This window comes from Neodiprion lecontei, chromosome 6 (genome assembly GCF_021901455.1).
Source record: "Neodiprion lecontei isolate iyNeoLeco1 chromosome 6, iyNeoLeco1.1, whole genome shotgun sequence".
In the NCBI taxonomy this organism is placed as follows: Eukaryota; Metazoa; Arthropoda; class Insecta; order Hymenoptera; family Diprionidae; genus Neodiprion; species Neodiprion lecontei.
In genome coordinates this window covers 8348868-8368145 of record NC_060265.1, presented here as the reverse complement: position 1 = coordinate 8368145, position 19278 = coordinate 8348868, and the positions used below count along the sequence as shown (strand labels likewise).

Here is a 19278-nt window from a genome sequence, read left to right as displayed (position 1 = left end):
TTTGAGATTTGCCGACAATACAGGGACAGTCTACCGCTCAATCATATTTGACGATACTCGTACCTCGTTTGCGAATGTTCGATTCGTCGCGAGCCGACAGTCACTAATAACTTTAAACTCAGAATCAGCTCGCATCCGGTAACTGTCGAGCTTCAAATTTTGCCAATTACTTCTTTTTCATTTTTTGTAATCATTTCAGTTGTAGGAATATATTATGAAACAAAACAAAAATTAACTTTCTTCTTTCAATATTCCGTGTCTAGTGTCTTGCAGGTATCTCGCTGCTTTTCGAAATTAGCTTCTAACATGCCGCCAGCAGAAAAAAAACGATCTTGCATCTTTGTCGCTCTGTCAAAGACTGCACATCTGCTTCTCTCACTGCGTTTAACACTGCAAGCAGTAAAATTATCAGATTAATGTGTAGTCTGTACAATGCATCCAACAGTTTATCGTTTCAATTTCGTAAATATTAAGCCGTAAATTCACGATCAGATTTGAGGTTAACTAATACACTTGTTTCAAAAACAAGTTTTCCCTGCCGCCGCATTATATTTGGCATTAGTTTTATTTCATTAATGTAGCCGACATAGCGCTTCCGAATAATTTTCGTAGAGTTAATTTGATATCCATGGAGTAATATCAGGTAATATTACTACTTCTGAAAGGGTTCCACAGATTACATCAGTCGATTCTCGCAGCTCATCACCATGACAACGATTCTATTCCAGCGCGATGGACGCCCGCGTAAAATTAACGATGTAACGCAATTAATTTGTCAAGATAATTCGGTGATATTATTTAAGTTCAAGTAACAAAAAAATAAAAAAATTAAAAATAAAACAACGATAAGTGTCAAAATTAATCAAAATGTCACACCTGTGTAACCCGAAATTTCATCCGTTTATAAAATGTTCAAAGAGTTTCGAAATGTTGTTTAATAATTCTTTAAATATAACCAAGAACAGAAAAGTCAGAGACACTTTATATCAGCATAGAAGAGGTTATGCACAATATTTAGCAAAATCAAGAATATCTCACATTTATCCAATCTACAAGTTACTAGACTCTGTTCTCTCCTCGCATTCTTTAACGCCGAAAAATAATCTGTCGAGACCTAATGATAAACCTAACCGCCACTCGGGAAAACATGGTTATAAAAATTTTGGTCTACTTTTAAGCGGGTTCGGTTTAGTGGCAGCCCTCTGCGAATCTCCCGGTCACACCAAAGGTGAGTTTTACATTTTCATTTCATTCTCTATACGCGTCAGAAAATTTTATTAACAATACGTAGTTGATCTTACAGAGAAACGGTTTCTGCGAGCAGCCAAGTTTGGAAACATACCCGAACTTAAAAAGGTAAGCGAACCACTTTCTCTCTTTCTGAGAGCGAATTGACTGAATATTGATTTGAAACTTTGCAAGTTACTTACAAAATGTTTGGATTTATCAAAGGTAACAAGTAGTTGTTGTTAATTTGTATGTACAAAAATATTGCTTCTTCTGTTAATTATTAATTCCACCAAAATAAATAAAATTTTCAAAATCACAAAATCTATTATCTCAGGTCTTGTCAGAAGGTGTTGATGTGAATACAAGGCATTCCTTAGGATGGACCGCGCTGCAAACTGCTGCAATTAATGCTCAAGTCGATACGGTTAAGTTCTTACTGGAAAAAGGAGCTGATCCCAACGCAGGCGATGGTTTTGTCAATGTGTACAGAACTGCTCTGGAAAAAGGATTACATTCCCTGGACGGTGAGTACACTTTATAATGAAACTAAATTTGCAATTCACATTATTAATGAGTTCTTTGGCATTGAAAATTTCAAAACCATTGGCTAATTAACATGAACTAATCATTACTTAATTAGATATTAATCGCTGGGATAAACTCATGAAAAAAAATAATTAGCGGTCTACCGGCATCGACAAATTAATAATGTTGTTCTATTTTCAAGTGCTTATGAAGCGCGAGGAAGAATTCTCTGACCGTTTGAATAACAGAGCAAGTTTCCAAGGTTTTACTGCTCTACATTACGCAGTATTAGCTGATTCCATGGCGTGTGTACAGGCTTTATTAGATGCTGGAGCAAATCCAACGATAGAAAACGAATCTGGTTATAGAGCCGTTGAATACGCTAGAGATGGTGAGATGAAAGAAATCCTTATCAAGCACGCTCTTAAGTATGATGAAATACTGAAAAGAAAGGTATGTACTTAGTAGCAAATGGTACACTTTTCATTCGTGTCCTAATCTTAAACAAAGTAATCTCAACGAAAATCATATTTAATAATCCAATTTACCGAGTCAATGTTCAATTTTCTTCCGGAGTGAATATTTCTTAATTCTTACAATTCCACCTCTTTGGATCGTGTAATCACAAATTACAACATATGCACGAACACCGCATTATTAAATCATCTCACTACAGATACAATGTATTCAAATTATGCAGTATTTAGACCTGAGATTTTGTAAATGTAAAATTTTTCGTCTAAAAATTGAGTTTGAGATCGTGATCATAATCTTAGATCCATCTCTCCTAGACTATTGGGTCTGAAAATTTGGAAACGGAATAATAATCAAATGTAGAACCAAATATTATGATATTTTAATTGCAAGTATTGCGCGAGTATTCAAGATTTTTAACTTTATTTCAACTTACTTGTAATTGACAGGAGGCCGAGGAGCGAAGGCGGTTCCCCTTGGAACAAAGATTGAAACAACATATTGTAGGACAAGAAGGTCCTATATCTATAGTTGCCTCAAGTAAGTAATTGTTTAAACATCATATATTAATTATAAAAATGTTGAAAAGCTGGTAATCAAGTGGGCATACATATCTTCAATTGATGGAATACAATCTTCCAGCAATAAGAAGAAAAGAAAATGGGTGGGTCGACGAGGAACATCCTTTAGTATTTCTCTTCCTGGGGTCATCGGGTATTGGAAAAACAGAACTGGCAAAGCAATTAGCAGCTTACATTCACAATAAGCCAGACGGATTCATCCGACTCGACATGTCTGAGTATCAAGAAAAACATGAAATGGCTAAACTAATAGGAGCACCACCAGGGTATGGTAAAACATAAATATGCGATAAAAGCTCTTATTCTTGTATTTATAGGGCATTTTGTGCATGCTAACTCACTACTTAGACTGTATCATAGGTTAACATGCCTGGATATATAGCACCACCATTCCGCTATCTGTCTAACTTACCATACTTTTTCAAAAATCTGGGACAAAGATGTTACGGAGAGTCTGCTATAAAAATTATTACAACAGAATTATTAGGAACCTCAAAAGAAATATCAATTTGACAAATTGTTCTAACCAAATTCATATTCTATTGTAAAGATGATAAATTTCAATAGTTTGACCTTCTATGCAATTTGTAAACTTTGGAATATTCATGTTATAGATACGTCGGACACGATGATGGTGGTCAGTTAACAAAATTGTTGAAAAAGTGTCCAAATGCAGTTGTCTTATTTGATGAAGTGGACAAAGCTCATCCCGATGTCCTCACAGTTCTTCTACAACTTTTTGATGAGGTACAATTAAATTCCGATTTCGATTATGAAATATTATTCTGTTACATGAAACGAGAGAGTGCGTCAAGTTTAATTTTACTCCAAACGTTTGAAATAATAACCATCATAATTATAAAATCTCCTAGTTGCTAACAGCCGACAATTAAAGTAAGTCTCTGATCATTAATTGACCTTTCAGGGTAGATTGACTGATGGAAAAGGTAAGACAATAGAGTGTAAAGATGCGATATTTGTGATGACGTCAAACTTGGCTAGCGAGGAGATAGCTGAGTACGCGATGCAACTCCGTGCAGAGGCTGAGCGAGTCCTAACACAGAGATTAGATAAAAAGTCAGACGAAGACCAAGAGCCAGAGCAGATTGAAATATCTAGAAACTTCAAGGATCGAGTGGTCAGTAAATTGAAAATGAAATGCTCAGTGCAAAACTGTATTCTTTAACATTTTGCATCCATACACTTACGTTCGCTTTGCATAGGTGCGTCCTATACTGAAAGCACATTTTCGCAGAGACGAATTCTTGGGACGAATAAATGAAATCGTTTACTTCCTGCCATTTTCGAGATCAGAATTGATACGGCTTGTGAGTAGGGAACTAGAAGCATGGGCTGTCAGAGCACGCGAAAAACACATGGTAGACTTGAAGTGGGATAGAGAAGTGGAGTCTGTATTGGCAGACGGATACGACACCCACTATGGCGCAAGGTCTATTAAGTACGAGGTGGAGCGGCGTGTTGTCAATCAGTTAGCCGCTGCTCATGAACGTGGCCAATTAGGTAAAGTTATAATGTACTGCTTGGCCTCTATAAAATGGAATAGATTTAAAAAATTTTATACAATGTACTGTACTTCCAAGTTTATAGTAACAAGACTGACAATACTGATGCTGACTGTTCAAATTTAGGAAAGGGCTGCTGTGTTCAGCTGAAAACAAGGTGGCACGAGAATGGAGCTAGTATCTGCTTGTCGGTTCGACCACCTGGTGTCAAAGATTTTGTGGACATAGTTGACACTGATAATCTCAATCTGATAAAAAAAGTAAATTCTGTATTTTGAAATGTAAATAATATAACACATGTAATACATCTATTCAATAAAAAGAACCCGGAGAAAAAATACAACAAAATCCGTCGCGTTTGGTGTTTTATATGACTTAACGTTACAACACGTCAGCGATTTTCATAGACCACAAGAAATCGTAAGTTTAATTTTATTCATCCAGCATCGTGATACTTGCACCAAATATTTTATTTTCAATTACTGAACTACCCATTAGATATTTAAATCAATATCCTTCGACAAAAAGTCCAATTTGGTCAAAATCGTGGCTATTCGCGTTGGGCAAAATCGAAACGATAAGCTTGTCCAAAGTGACTTATTTAGGAACTGGAAATCATTGGATTTCCCGACTCTTGTGCACATGACGATTGAAAACGGTGCACGAATTTGCGGATTTGTGAGTGAAAGTAAATTATGTACTTGGTAAATTGATATTCATCGATTCTAACTTTGTACCCAAATATCTGTATTTGTTCTAACTTATAATTAAGTTGTGCGGGTAAGTAAACTTTTCAAACGGCCCAGTTGCCGCATGTTATTTGCGTTTGCGTTTCTGAACAGAAATTTAATGTTTATTTGTTGACAATGAAGATTGCGATAAGCTACACCAATATACGATAGTGGCTGTGTTCTGAAATCAAATGAACCGGGATTGCTCTCGCCAGTTTTGCATCTCCGTCTTACCACTCGTGAGTTGATTACAAACTTTGTATCTGGCAAATTATTTCACAGCACATCGTAAATCTGTTGTACCCTATGTGTGGGTATGCCTATGCCCAATTACAAACGTGTAACAATTACGGCAAGAAATTCGATTCCATCACAACAATCAAAGATTGTCTATTAACTGAATTAGTCTCATGATTTTTTAACATTGATTAAAATTCTGTCACATTTGTGCAAACAACTTTATTTCACTGTTTTTAAACGACGATATTATACTCGGGATACGTGACAATAAAATATTAAACGCACATCACATTTAGGACACATTATGTGTTTGTTTGGTTTTTTTTTTTTTTCACCTCTCCGTACGAGTAAATATACCGGGTTACTTCCGTATTGCGCCCTACAGAAACTCCTAATTATAAGCAAATCAGAGAACAAGGAGCTACTCAGAGTGAACTTGTACCCAGATTTGCCTATATTTAGTAGTCCCTATGGGACGCATCATTGAAATAACCCAGTATATATAATAATGTATTTACGTATATTCAAATACGAATGTATATATGCGCAAGTATAATTAGTGCACTGAGCAAAGTGAAAATGTTCAATTCGTCGAAATCAATAATATATGTATAGCGATGACAATTATGGGAATACAATTTTACAGAAATTACTTTTAGTGTAAATTTTTAACAGCCAAAATACGAAATCTAGTCTTTTTAGAATTATGTCTGGCTAAAGTGCTGAATAATTTGATTCTTAATTTCCTACAATTAGGGTTTGACATTTTATAACGTGTATGCATACACATTGAATAGGATTTTGAGGTTTGCCTTTACAATTGCAGACAAAACAGTTCTATTGATTCATGTATCCAGCAGTATAATTATTAATAAATGTATAGAGACATCTATACAGGGTGATCCAGGAATACTGCTCCATATACTATTAACGTGTTCCGCCTGAAAATCTGTGGTTGAGTATGATAATTTTTTTTATTTCTCATAGGAATTTTGTCGTTTGAAATTGGCTAATCCAGTAAAATCTCATGGTTCAGAACAGACCGAAATCGAGGCTGGCGGATCGTGATTTAATCATTACGGACTTGGCAGCTGTCCTGAAGATGCTACCGGATTGGTAAATTTCAAACGGCTGTAATTCGCAAACGACAAATTTCCTATGGAACGTAAAAAACGTTTCAGTCGCAGATTTTCACGAGGAACGAATTGGTAGCCTGTGGGACGATAGTTCTTGGTCGACCTGTATGCTCTGCATATATATATAGATATTGTATGTATACGTATATAACACTGTGTATAATATATTAAATTTTCACCGTACATAAGTATATATAGAACATTGTAGATATCTGATATATATATATATATATATATATTTGTGTGTATTAATAATATATTATATAAGTTTAAGCGTACGATTCGGACCATGCTCATATCGAGTCATATGGTGTCTCTGACTACTCCCAGTAGTCAATATATATATATATATATATATATGTATAATATATCAATAGTTTTTCTTAAATAGTTATATATTTATATGTATTTGTATATTTATTTTTCAATAACTGAATAACATTAACATTAGCTCTTTTTTGGTAATAGACATGTATATATATATATATATATATGTATATAGTTAATCGTAATATTTTAATATGCTCTAGCACAGACGTCGTATATACACAGAGTGTCCTATTTTCAATTACCCATTAGGAAATTTGGAAAATTATAAAACGAGACACCCAGAGAAGAGGTTTCGGACGAAAGTTGAAAAGTTTGTGAGGTAAGGGTACAAAATTTGGCAGCATTAGTATCATAATTTTTGTATAGGTGACACGCTTTCGGATAATTTTAGTATTCACCGTTATTTTCAACAAAAATCGATTTCTAATGAAACTCTTGGTTGCAGTCAAGTTGAATTTCAGCTAATTCCACCCACTTCGTAACTTGAAATTGTTTGCAGTTACAAGTTGCGTGAAAAAAAATAGGGAATTTACGTAAAACATTTCGAGAAATGGCCACCTGCAACTTCTCGAGAGTATAAATTGAGTTATATGTAAGTATTAAAGTATCTTCAATCAGATGATATTGCAATTTTGCAGTCACCCTTGGAATCCTTCAGCTTGTGCATAAGACTTTATTCACCATTTCACTTATTCTCTGTTTTCTAAAAATGAGAATGAGTAATTTAAAACGGGATGCTCTGTATATAGGGTGTTCGACTTTACCAAACCTGCTACGAGCATGTCTTCAAAACTTACCAAAGTACCGAAAAATGTAGTTTCAAATAAAAGTTGCTGGCCGTGGCGATGGTTTTAAATATCTTTACGCCAATGTTCTTCGGATATTTTAAAGAGATTCAGTTTTTTTCATACCATACTTGAAAAAAGGTCTGTCAAAGTAAGCTTGAAAATTATGAATACGGATTCGTAGTTTCAATAATAATGAAAACGTATAATTTTTTTCAATGAAAATTAACTTAATCCTCATTACTGTTTTTGGAAAGGGTTTACTTCTTCTAGCTTTTTGCGTCAATAAATTGTTACCGTCCGCTGCATCAGCTTAATTTAAGTGATAAAACAGATCGATAAAATAAGATAGTTCCGTTGAGACAATATAAAAAGTTTCGAAATGACCAAAGTATGTCGAAGTAGACAAATTCAATTGATTTTCCCCCCATGAAAATGAGGCAAATTTTATTTGTAAAATCTGTCCGAATGTCCATTACTTAGAGAACTATCAAAGCGGATTAATTGAAATGGAAACTCTGTATAATATGTATCATATGATGTATCATAGAATCGATATATTCAATAATACGATTCGGTAAATGCAATCGACGTATATTTGTATATTGCTACGGTATAATGGATTTCCATAATTACATAACATTGAACTGTTTATTTGTTTCGTTTTTTTTCCGTTTTTTTTTTTTTTTTTTCTTAATTTTCTTTTTGTTCAGAACATAAGCTGAATGAACGTCAATGTTTGATTGAAAATTGTATATCAATCGCGATATGTCGGATTTTGGTCACGCAAGTTTTCGTTAACGATAAGGTAAAAAGTATCATGTAATGTATATTAGACTTAAGTCACACTGTACACAGTTTGAAACTGGAGCTTGAGGTTTAGTGTTTTTCCACGTGAAATATATCTTCTTTTTTAAATTTAATTTGAAAATTTTTTTGAACCAACGACGAGAATAAATGATATTATTCAACGTATCTCTCAATAACGACATAATTAATTTCATGCTAATGTATTTGAATTATACTTTTGATCGAACATTATTAAATCCTTATGGGGGGCATACATCAATCATTATACCTGATTGAAATATCACTATAATACTTCGTACATGTATAATATACATATACAATATTCATATTCACGATTAGTTTACATCGCAATATATATTATAGATCATGCATTTTTATGTTGCTTTGCTTTATCCCTGTGTATACGTACAATAATTTAGTTAGAATTTCGAGCGCAAAGTGTTGTTGTTCTATTTTTTCTTCTTCTTCTTTCCATTTTGTTTCGCTCTTTTAATAATTATTTTTCATATTTTACTATCAATGTTATATATATATATATATTATATAAAACATTCAATAAGACATAATTACCAGGCCACAATTCATGAAAATTGTACGGTCCGCATTAAGTAGGCCTTTTATTTTTTGTATAATTTTCCAAATTTTCTATTAACTTATAACCGCTTATATACCGTACATCATATAATTATATATTTATATTCATATTTGTGTATATTTTAATTCATTCGTCTATTTATACATCATAATAATGTTGTTTCATTCGTTATATATATTTATAATTTGAGACCTGTTTCGGGTTTAATTGGACGCATATTATATGTATATGTATAATCGTATATTCTTTCTCGCGTCGTAGGTATGTACATATTACATATGTTACGTGCGTCGACTCCTCTTATTTTTCTTGTCCCTACATATATTCTTGTACTTTGTTTGCCTGACCATACCTATAACAATCGCATACGCGTAATCGTCATTTATTTAACAAATATACATTTCAAATTCTAATTGACGGTTCTCTTCGTTGGTGCGGTGTGCAATCGGATGAATACATTGTAAACTTTTGTCTCTCTATGATTTGTCCTAAGTGAGAAACAAAAATCCAAGGTTCTGTATACAAAAATTGAAAGAAAAAAGAATAAACAAGCTTCCTTTACGTCTTTAATTTGCTTCATCTTCATCAGTCTACCTGTTGGGAGATTCATTTGTTTTCTCTCTATAAATGCGTCAAATTTGCATGAAAAATGTATATATGTATATAATATACTTGCCGAAATTATTTGATAGAATGAATTGGCATTAAATCGAATAAGAATCAATCAGTTGTCATATATAATGTATAATTTGAGACAGGCCGTGTCAATCGATCGGGTGTAATATAAGTATGCGTGATGATATTAATTCCTGTATTTTCTTTAGGTCTCCTCGGACAATTTCAATGATGCCTCTTCTCCACATGCTCGTCGTTGAATACAGTTAATAGCGTATTTGTTTCTCTTTAGTACGACTAGCGACTGTATCTTGAGTTACGTCAACGTTGTACTAATGAAGCGGATGCCACATGGCGATTGCCTTGGACGGAGATTGGGTCGCCAAAAGCCAATGATCTCGGCCCAAACTGTCCGCCTTGTCGCCGCTGACCAGGTTCGATCCTGGACCAACGGTGCAAATACCAACGGGCGTGTTGTTTCCGCTGTTCGAATCCAGCACGCAGATCTATGGATCAAAGTTTCCAGATCCTGGGTCAGATTTACGCATCGAGAATAATAATTACACAACGTACCTCTATGGACGAAGAGGAGATCGCCGACTGTGGAACATTGAAGGAAAATGACTCGTTCCAAACCGGATCTCTGGTACCCTTTTGGGTTTTGGTTTTTCTCTTCTTAACTTTCGTACCTCCGGATAGAAGGTAGACTTTAACAAGTGGATCGAGACACTCTTTGTCCTGTCGGATAATATGTATGATAAGTTGAAGTTCGGTCTGTCTTACAGTTTTTTTTTCCTGGCGATATCGTTCTTGACGATCGTCGATCAGAAGCTGGATTCCGCGATTTGTTTCCAGTTTTGAGCTTGAGGAATGGCTTCACCTTACCTGAGGAGGGAATAGGTTTCGAGCTTTCAGCATGGCAACGGTGAGCAGCTCTGCTTTCGAGAGATAGGAAAGAGACAGCAGTACTTCCTGCCTTTCTCCCGGTGGTTTTCTCTCACGGGCGATTTCGCCCCAAATCTCAACCGAAGACGTCGACGACACCAGTTCCAACCTGTCCATCATCACCCGGACCGATCCAATAACGTCGTTTCTCGAATAGCGGTCATAGTCGAAAACCTACAATGCGGAAAAAGACACACGTGACGTAGCTAATCGAATAATTTTCAAGCAGGATGACACAATCGATCGCGGAATAAATCATTGCCTGTAGCACGAGAGTTTTGTCCTGCAGTTCCTCGTAGCTCACTGGAAACTTGAAGTGTTCGTCAAAGAAGGGATTCGGGTTGTCACGGTAGACCGAGGTCTGCCTCTTCCTCGTGTCCACCTCGGGATTCAGGGTCAATTTCACGTATGGATCGTTGAATCCACCCTGATCACTGCCCGCTAAATCGTGCGCTTCGATCAGGTGAACGTTCAGGTCCGATCTGTCAAAGTCGTACTGCAGACGCAGGTGAAGTCTGCCTAGACTGGGTCCGGACCTGCAATGCGATTGGCTTTGGAACGGGATTCGATGTTTGAAACTCATCGTCGGTTATTAAGAAATAGACATTTTTTTTTGTCATTGACAATATTCCAATTTTGAATGGGGTCTCTCTGAAATTTTTTCTCTTATCATTTCAGATTAATTGTTGGTTTTTACTCAAGTTTTTTTTGAAAAACCTACCCTTCTTGGGGTTCTCTAAAATTTTCTGAAATTCTCTTGTATCTCACTTTATTGCGTTATATTCTGTGAAAAACGTTATATATTCCGCATGAATTACTGTCCATGTTCATGTGAATTTCCAGCCTCGTATATATTAATAAACGTTTCATTTCGTTCATATTACATATTTACACGTGACATGAATCGAAAATTAAATTTGAATTCAGTCGAGCGGGGAATGGTTTCACCTTAGGACGCGTTGGTATACGTGGCCAATTGCTACACCCTGAAAAACGATCTATTCAAACCAGGCAACGCATTCTTGTACTCTGTTTGCTCGTGGTCTGGTTTGATCTAGTAAGTCCATCGACACTGTTCACGAACTTTCAGTAATCGTAATTCGAAGAAAGTTTCAAACCTGCGCGTATCGATGAGTAGCGGACCATCCCTGCGGGGGTAAAGATCCGGTTGGAGAGAGCCGAGGGGTGAAGTAGGTAGCGTGGGACCTGTGTCGCTGTAAAATTTGTCAAGAGTATGAAGCTGTACACTGAGAAAAATTGAGAAAAATTGAGTAAAACAGGTATCGTTAAAAAAACTGTTTGAATATTGTTGGTATTACGAAAAACGAGGTACACCTAACCATTTTGCGCTATTGTCGATCCTTTTTTGGTAATTTCAACGCTAAATCAGTTTCTTCGGTATACTCTACTTTTTTTAGTTAAATAAGGCTTTAACATCGATTTATTGTTGCAAAAGCGTTAAATTTTCGCAACGGTTACAAGAAAATATAGCAACAGCGATCGTACTGAGAAAGAATAGTAACGGATACTAGACTTTCCGGTAACAGCTGGAAAACTAATTTTCATTTTGTACCTTGAACTATATTTTTCGATTGTGATAAAAAATGAAAATATTTAAGGACTGAGCGGTAACCGGAACTAAAAATTTCTCTCAGTGTATGATAACAAGGGTGTAAACCGGCGAATGCCGATCTCTGCCGAAAGCCGCAAGGCACGGGGGTGGAGAATTTTGTACGGCGTGTAAAAATTTCTTGACACAACGATCGGTACGCAGTAATACGTCCTTTGATAAACGATGATTAAGAGAAAATTTCCTTTCAGGATTGCGTGCAAGCTTCAGCTCCGAATCGATTGATTAACGGGAGGAACCCAGCTTAGTAAGCCGAAAAGTAAGTGGTGTTCGAGAATTTTTTCGACAAGGAAAAATTGAATGGATATTTTTTAAACTCTGACGATCTTTTATTACCAGTTTGAACCACATATGGTAATTTTTTCATGTCATTTGTACGATATTTGGTCGAGTTATTAACTACGTCCTGCAGCAGGTCTTCACTCGTGTTGGCAATTTAATGCGTAGATTCTGGAGTTCGCAGTTCTGGTCTGAAACCAACGGAACTGAATTTTTTTCATTGTTTAGATTATTTCTGAGAACATGAACATGCCGTGGTGGTAATTGCGTTGTTTAAAGTTCCCACTTCGGATTTCAAAATTCTATTAAAAACAATTGTCAAAAATGACACCATCTTTTTAAAACACGTGTAAAACATTAAACTTTCGACTCTAATGGGTAGATTTAGATTAATGTTATCAGAAATAATCCGAACGATGAAAAAAATTCAGTTTCGTTGATTTCAGATGAAAATTGCGACCTCCAGAGTGCACGAATTAAATTGCCAACGCGAACGAAGACCTGCTTTGAAACGTAGTTAATAACTCGATCAACTATGATTCAAATGAGTTGAAAAAATTACCATATGTGGTTCAAACTGGTAATAAAATATCTTCATAGTTTAAAAAAATATCCATTCAATTTTTCCTTGTCGAAAAAATTCGCGTAAACCACTTACTTTCAAGGAACCAAAGGCAGGTTCATCCCTTAACGGGGGTGAACCCCTGTTGTATAATATTTACCTTCCGGATACCCTCGGGGGTGGAATGAGAAGAGGCGAGAGACACCGAGCTCTGTGGGCGACTCCTGCCGATCCGCAGGACACGGATGAACTCGTGATGGTGGCTAAAGACACGAGGGAGCTTTGCGAGGGCGATGCGGTTCCGCTAAGGGCGCCGCTGCCGCAGCAGCTTGCAGGACTGGCGCTCCGGGCGTCCAAGGATGCGGCGCGGGCAGGAGATGGCGACCTAAGAGGAGGACCTTAGAACCTTGCGCTTTATCGCAAGCGGGCGCAGAGGCGAGCACTTGTGAGGGTTTTATACGGGCGAGTAAAGTGGGTCAATTTTGGGAATTTCTACGTCTTGAGTTTATTTTATTCAAAAGTAAGCAGATCGATCGCTTCACTTGCATCTTTTTAAATTACAGCCGATCAACGGGAAGCATTTTTATCAACAATAACGTAAGCCAATTCGTTCTTCGACGTGTTTTGCGGTGCCTACGATGCTGCAAAAAAGGCTCGAATCGATTTGCTTCAAATTTGGCGACAGTTATATTTTCCCATAACTTATCCTCTTTGCTACGATCACTATTCTTGTTGTTTGTTTTTTTTTTTTTTTTTCTTCTTAATGATAAACACATTTTTTCGTAATTAAATAACAAACGCATAAATTTTTTACTGAATATCGACTTCCATCTTCGAACAACAGTCATTTTATTTTGAAAAAAAATGAAATCTTAGCAAAGTGCCCAAGAATAGTGTAACCGAATTTGATATAAATGGATTGAACTGTTTCCGAGATATCCTGAAAATCGCAAAACATGTCATCGAGCGAAATGGTTGACGTTGTAATATTCAATAACAATGCTGTTCGTTAATTGATTTTATTAAAAATTAAATTCGAATGAAACTTGATCCACGTAGTTTCGAACAAATCGAACTCTGATCGAATCGAATAATTAATTACCGAGTTATAAATTCCCAAGATTCAACCACCTCATCAACGTTCTATTCGTATATACCCCTGTAATAGAATGCTATTGTCTGTCGTTACCGAGCGAGTAAAACGTAACTTATTTTGATTATTATTAGTGCCTAATCATCGTTGATCGAAAAAAATTGCAGTTAGCGTAATTCTAAAATATGCAATCCCGAACACAGATATCGAAAATTAATGTTTGTTTTACGCAAGAATGCACTGTCAACAAATCTTTAGGTATGAATTTTCCAACGTTCCAATTCTCGCATGAAAAAAATAAGTTTGGGGAAACTGTTTTGTTCGGTGTAAATTGCCTGTGGAATTACGTTGGCTGTGACGATTTTACATAAGTGATACGCACGGGCTATGATAATGCTAAAATAAGAGACACCTTACTCGGTCGTTAAAGGTTGACAGGACAAAGAAAAATTTCATTATTGAAGTTACCAGAAATCCAGAAAATTCTGGTCAAACGACTATTGTTGTAACAGCTGTGTAAATATTGTTGGAATTAAAAGAAACTCTCGTACAATTGACAATGTAATGTGATTATAGTTATCACTACCACATTTCTTGGTTATCGCAACATTAAATCTGTTGGTTTGGTTGACCATATTTTCTCAGTAAATAAGGCCTTGTCATCAACTGACTGTTGTACCAAGATTAAATCATCGCGATAGTAACAAGACAATAATTACCGTAATCGAAAATGATACTAACACATACTGGATTTTGTATAAAAAGCTACCAAGCTCATTTTCGCCTAGTACCCATAAATATGTTTTTCGGTTACAGTAAAAAATAAAAAAGAGGTAAAAGCTGTGTACAGTAGGGTGGTTTTCATTTTGGATGTCTTTAATCTTTGACTTGGCCGCGCCCCAGATTGGTTCAAATAAATAAATAAAAATCTCCTTCAAACCTCAGATCTCTACGTGAAGTTTGTCACACAAAAAACACACATGTTTTACCACAGTTTTAGTGTATATTTTTCCGCAGGACAAATTGTTAGTAAATAAAAATCCGTTACTGTGAGAAATCAGCGATCATTAATTATTGTCTAATAAAAAACATCAGCATCGTCTATGAAATATTCTATGTCAGCTATACCCAATTATAATTTGACTTCTTTATGAGTTTTATACCAGCTTACAATTGCCACAAAATATTCCATCGACGATGCTGATATTTCAATCAAATATTATAGGGTCAATGCTGATCGATTTCTTGCACTTATAAATATTTTCATAATAGTTAGTCCAACGACCAAATATACGTGTACTAAAAATTGAGTAAAAATGTGTATATTTCGAATGGCAAATTTGACAGACCTTTCGAGAGGGTTTAGGGTTTAGGGTTGAGCACTGAGAAGAATTTCATTTGTTATAGTAACTAGAAGAATTCAGTAAAGCAGGTATCGCGAAAAAACTGTTTGAATATTGCTGGAATTACGAAAAACGAGGTACACGTAACCATTTTGCGCTATTGTCGATCCTTTTTTGATAATTGCAACGAAAAATCAGTTTGTTCGGTTTACTCTACTTTTTTTAGTTAAACAAGGCTTTAACGTCCGATTTATCGTTGCACAAGCGTTAAATTTTCGCAACAGTTACAAGAAAATATATCAACAGTGATCGTGATGAGAAAGAATAGTAACGGATACCAGACTTTCCGGTAACAGCTAGAAAACTAATTTTCATTTTGTATCTAAAAAATGAAAATAGTTAGGACCTAGCGGTAACCGGAACTAAAAATTCCTCTCAGTGAGGGTTGAAAGAGATACTTGTGTGTTTAAGGAGATTAATATTTATGTATCTCGAACCAGTTTCGTTGGCGGGGTCTCGAAAAAGTCCAAAACAAGGACCACCCTGTTGTATAATACGATATGAACCGTATGTAGAAACTTGTCTGGGCCCGTAGCAGCCACGTGTATTTTATACGGCAAACAGAGCGGGGTGAAGTGTTAATCACCTCGAACCCCTGCTCGGGGGGTATGAAGAGGCGGTGTGGGCGGCGTCAAGGTAGTGACGACCGTCCGGACCGAAAGCTCTGATCTGCGGAGACGAGCCTCGGTGAACCGAGGACCCAGATGCTCCCTCCAACGAGCTTTGCGAGCTCACGGATGGCGTTCTCGCCAGCGGCCTTCCTCCCCCTCCAGGGTAGCTGCGACTCTGATGAGGCAGCCCGCCACCTGAAGGAGCGATTATTTTCGTTCGTTAATTTCCGGCCATTGAATTCATTCCGCGATTATGATCGATGGATCAGGCGAGAGGAAAGCTCGTGTGGGGTTGATTCTTTGTACCTACCGTTTTGGGGAGAAGTAACACGGCCCTTGTCACGTTGAACCGATATTGTAATTGGAAGAGATATTTTTCAGGTTCGTCAGTTCACGGAATTAGAATGTTTTACGGTTCAGGGTTTCCGATCAATGCGTACAGCTGTTTTTATAATAAAAATTTAGCTCTCACGGAAAGAAAATTATTTATTCGAGTACCAGCAGATTTGAAAAATCGAATCAAACTATCCTGAGATCAGGATTAGTGAAAATACTTCTTTTTTCAAAGTAGCCTGAATTCATTTAAATAGCTCATCCGTGTGCAGCGACGAGAAATTATTGCTATAAAATTTTAATCGTCAATTTCCGATCATCACACACGAAGTTAAAATAAATTTGAGAAAATCTGTCGTAACCACCTTTGTAATCTTATTTTCTTTTCCATTTCTGCATTACTCGTTACTCGCGTACTCTTTTCCGAAGACATATTATTCCCACTACACGAGTTTATCGTCTGGAGAATATTTATTGATATAAAGTGTGAAAAGGTTTACCTGATTCCGTAACAGCCGACGGCTGAACGGCGTGCTGTTCCTTGGCGACATTGAATTCCTGAAACATCGAGTAGAACGAGGGTGTTGAAAATTTCAGAATCAGCCAGTATCTATAAGCATGGAAAATAATGTTTGCACGCAAAATTAGAGAGACGGATAAGTAGTCTCTGAAACTGAAGCTGGGCAATATTTCCGAGCATCATCTGAGTGGAAGAGAATAAAACGACACTGTGTTATATACACGGTGAAAAGTAATTAAAAGTATTGAAGAAAGGAGTTGACATCGTGCCGGGTGTACAAACGCCGTTTGTTTTACCCTTCTCTATAATTACTCAGAAATGATTACCGCTGCAATTAACTACCAACCGTCATACATTTTCCGATGCTTAATTTTATTCACGACGCCATGCCCTATATTTGTCCTTATTTAATTATATCCATGTATGTAGGTACATGTTACGGTAGTTTTAGCACTTTATTACAATTTAACTCTTCCTTTTTAAAATTTTCCAACGAATGATCGATCAAAAAAGCATATATGTATAGAATACATCTATATATATATATAGATATATATATATATAGATATTTATATGTATTATACCGCGGTACTTTAAGAGACTTGAAATAAACTTTACACCTGAGCTGTAATAAAAAACAAGAGGGTATCGGTATCAGTGTTTATTAATGTGCATGACAATATTGGACAATTTTGAATTCTCTGTCTCAGACAAGTCAAACAAATTACGAAGACAAGAGTCTCAGAAAGGAGAAAACCAAAAATACTACATTAGGAAATAAAATACAACCAAGAAACCTTAAACTAATCAAAAACAAACCAACAAAATTGAAAGCAAAAGAAACAGAGAAACAATGAACACAAGTACAACGATAGAAAATACAAATTACAGAGAAGCAAAGTTGAACAAGGTAAAAGTATAGAGACGTAGGTCTGTTTGCATAAAATAAAACTAAAGATAAAATAAAAATAACCACAAATATAAAAATTCGAATTACAGTCATAAATAATTGGAAAATACATCAGATGAAAATGAAAAGCAAAGTCAGAAAAGAAGGTAAACAATCGTATTTATGTGTTTTTGTATATATATAAGCACGCTCAATAAGGTTTGAGAAATCGATCCAAGTAATCGTTTTCCACGAGGCTTCAAACTTGTCAATAAGTTCATCGCGCAGGGCGTGTTCATGTGAGAGTGCAGTGTGTGGAGAAAAAATGATAAAGAATAAAAAAACGAGTTAGAAAAAGGAGGGGAAGGGGGGGGGGGTGAAAAAAGAAAAGAGGATTCGTCAGTGTCTGTTCTAAAGTGCCGACCCTCTTTCCATCAGCTGGTGAACATAAATGCACGATGTACGAATTTATACCTATAGACATACGAGGGTATTTCAGAATAAATAATTTACGATTTTCGACCATGCCAACCCCTGAAAACTTTGTTTAGGTTAAAAGAAAGATTCTGTCAAAATATTAGCATTTCAAGATGTATTGAAGATCGCGCTAGGTTGATTTTTCAATTTTTCAAGTTTTCTGTGTTTACGAAGAATCGCGAATAAACATTTTTGTTTATTTCTTGCATCAATTTACGTCACAAATAAAACCCAGACTTGTAATATTGAGTATCCAGTTGAAGTTTTCGAAGTGTATCCTGACGATTTTTTCATTATTAATTCAATCTCCTAAAATACTTATAATTTAATATGATCTCTTAATTTATGAGAATAAGATTCCCGGTTGATACATCGTTATGTTACGGATCGTGATCTTCGTGTATCTGAATACAAATGTCAGGAAAGAAATAATAGCTAAAGTGCTCCACCGTGTTTCTTCAAAAATTTGAAAAAAAAAGTGAAAAATCAAATAACCACGATCTTCCATAAAACGCAGACCGCTCACCTTTTTACATAATCCTTCTTTTAACCCAAACAAACTTTTTAGGAGGTGCTACTGTGGGAAAACGTTAATTATTTTTTCTACGCGTGTTGCAACGCGTCTCCTTGCCTATCTATCTATCTATAAGTGTGTCTATCTATTTTCGGGGAGAGGGGTACGACTTTCACTGTTCGTGGTCTCTCGATATAGTGCGAATGCCTCGGCGGCATATCGGATAGAGGAGGGTGGATATGGTGTAGATGGGTGGCTGGCTGTTGCACGGGCTGCCTTCGCCAAGTATAAAGCTCGACGAACTTTCTCCCCGCGCTGGTTAGACGAGCTTCGTAGAAGGACGAGGGATGGGACGTGATGGGGGGAGGGGTGGGAGGGTAGCTCGAAGCCACCCTCCGCCACGGGTCGATACTCTCCGAGTGGCGCGGGCGACCGGAGCAACTGGGG

The 19278-nt window shown here is 36.3% G+C and overlaps 2 protein-coding genes across 6 annotated transcripts in view; one reads left to right on the top strand and one right to left on the bottom strand.

The window, feature by feature from the left end:
* Nucleotides 1-503: 503 nt before the first annotated feature.
* On the top strand, nt 504-4681 carry LOC107224467 (caseinolytic peptidase B protein homolog). Of its 2 annotated transcripts, none has more exons than XM_015664530.2 (10): nt 504-1228; nt 1304-1356; nt 1565-1754; nt 1958-2208; nt 2679-2769; nt 2872-3076; nt 3425-3557; nt 3736-3948; nt 4034-4331; nt 4460-4681. In XM_015664530.2, the coding sequence occupies exons 1-10, from the start codon at nt 868-870 to the stop codon at nt 4609-4611; spliced, it is 1947 nt and encodes a 648-aa protein (XP_015520016.2). In that variant the 5' UTR covers nt 504-867; the 3' UTR covers nt 4612-4681. The 2 variants fall into 2 exon arrangements, with proteins under 2 accessions (XP_015520016.2, XP_046600090.1); XM_046744134.1 differs by having other exon boundaries at nt 1292-1356.
* Nucleotides 4682-5554: 873 nt separating this feature from the next.
* The window catches only part of LOC107224466 (synaptotagmin-5), a 61503-nt gene continuing 47779 nt past the window's right edge, over nt 5555-19278 (bottom strand). For all 4 annotated transcript variants that reach the window (XM_015664528.2, XM_046744136.1, XM_046744135.1 and 1 more), the window contains 8 exons: nt 16932-16989; nt 16074-16293; nt 13152-13376; nt 11639-11734; nt 10783-11056; nt 10461-10694; nt 10149-10313; nt 5555-10081 (listed from right to left, as the gene is read on the bottom strand). In XM_015664528.2, the coding sequence (XP_015520014.1) occupies nt 9908-10081; nt 10149-10313; nt 10461-10694; nt 10783-11056; nt 11639-11734; nt 13152-13376; nt 16074-16293; nt 16932-16989 (1446 nt within the window). In that variant the 3' untranslated portion in view covers nt 5555-9907. The remainder of the gene's footprint in view (nt 10082-10148; nt 10314-10460; nt 10695-10782; nt 11057-11638; nt 11735-13151; nt 13377-16073; nt 16294-16931; nt 16990-19278) is intronic.

Excerpts from the sequence above, each read along its gene's own strand:
- LOC107224467 (XM_046744134.1), top strand. The coding sequence starts at position 868 with ATGTCACACCTGTGTAACCCGAAATTTCATCCGTTTATAAAATGTTCA. Across the intron at positions 1,229-1,291 it reads ATCTCCCGGTCACACCAAAG|TTGATCTTACAGAGAAACGG; the intron begins GTGAGTTTTACA and ends AACAATACGTAG. Across the intron at positions 3,949-4,033 it reads GAAACTTCAAGGATCGAGTG|GTGCGTCCTATACTGAAAGC; the intron begins GTCAGTAAATTG and ends CGCTTTGCATAG.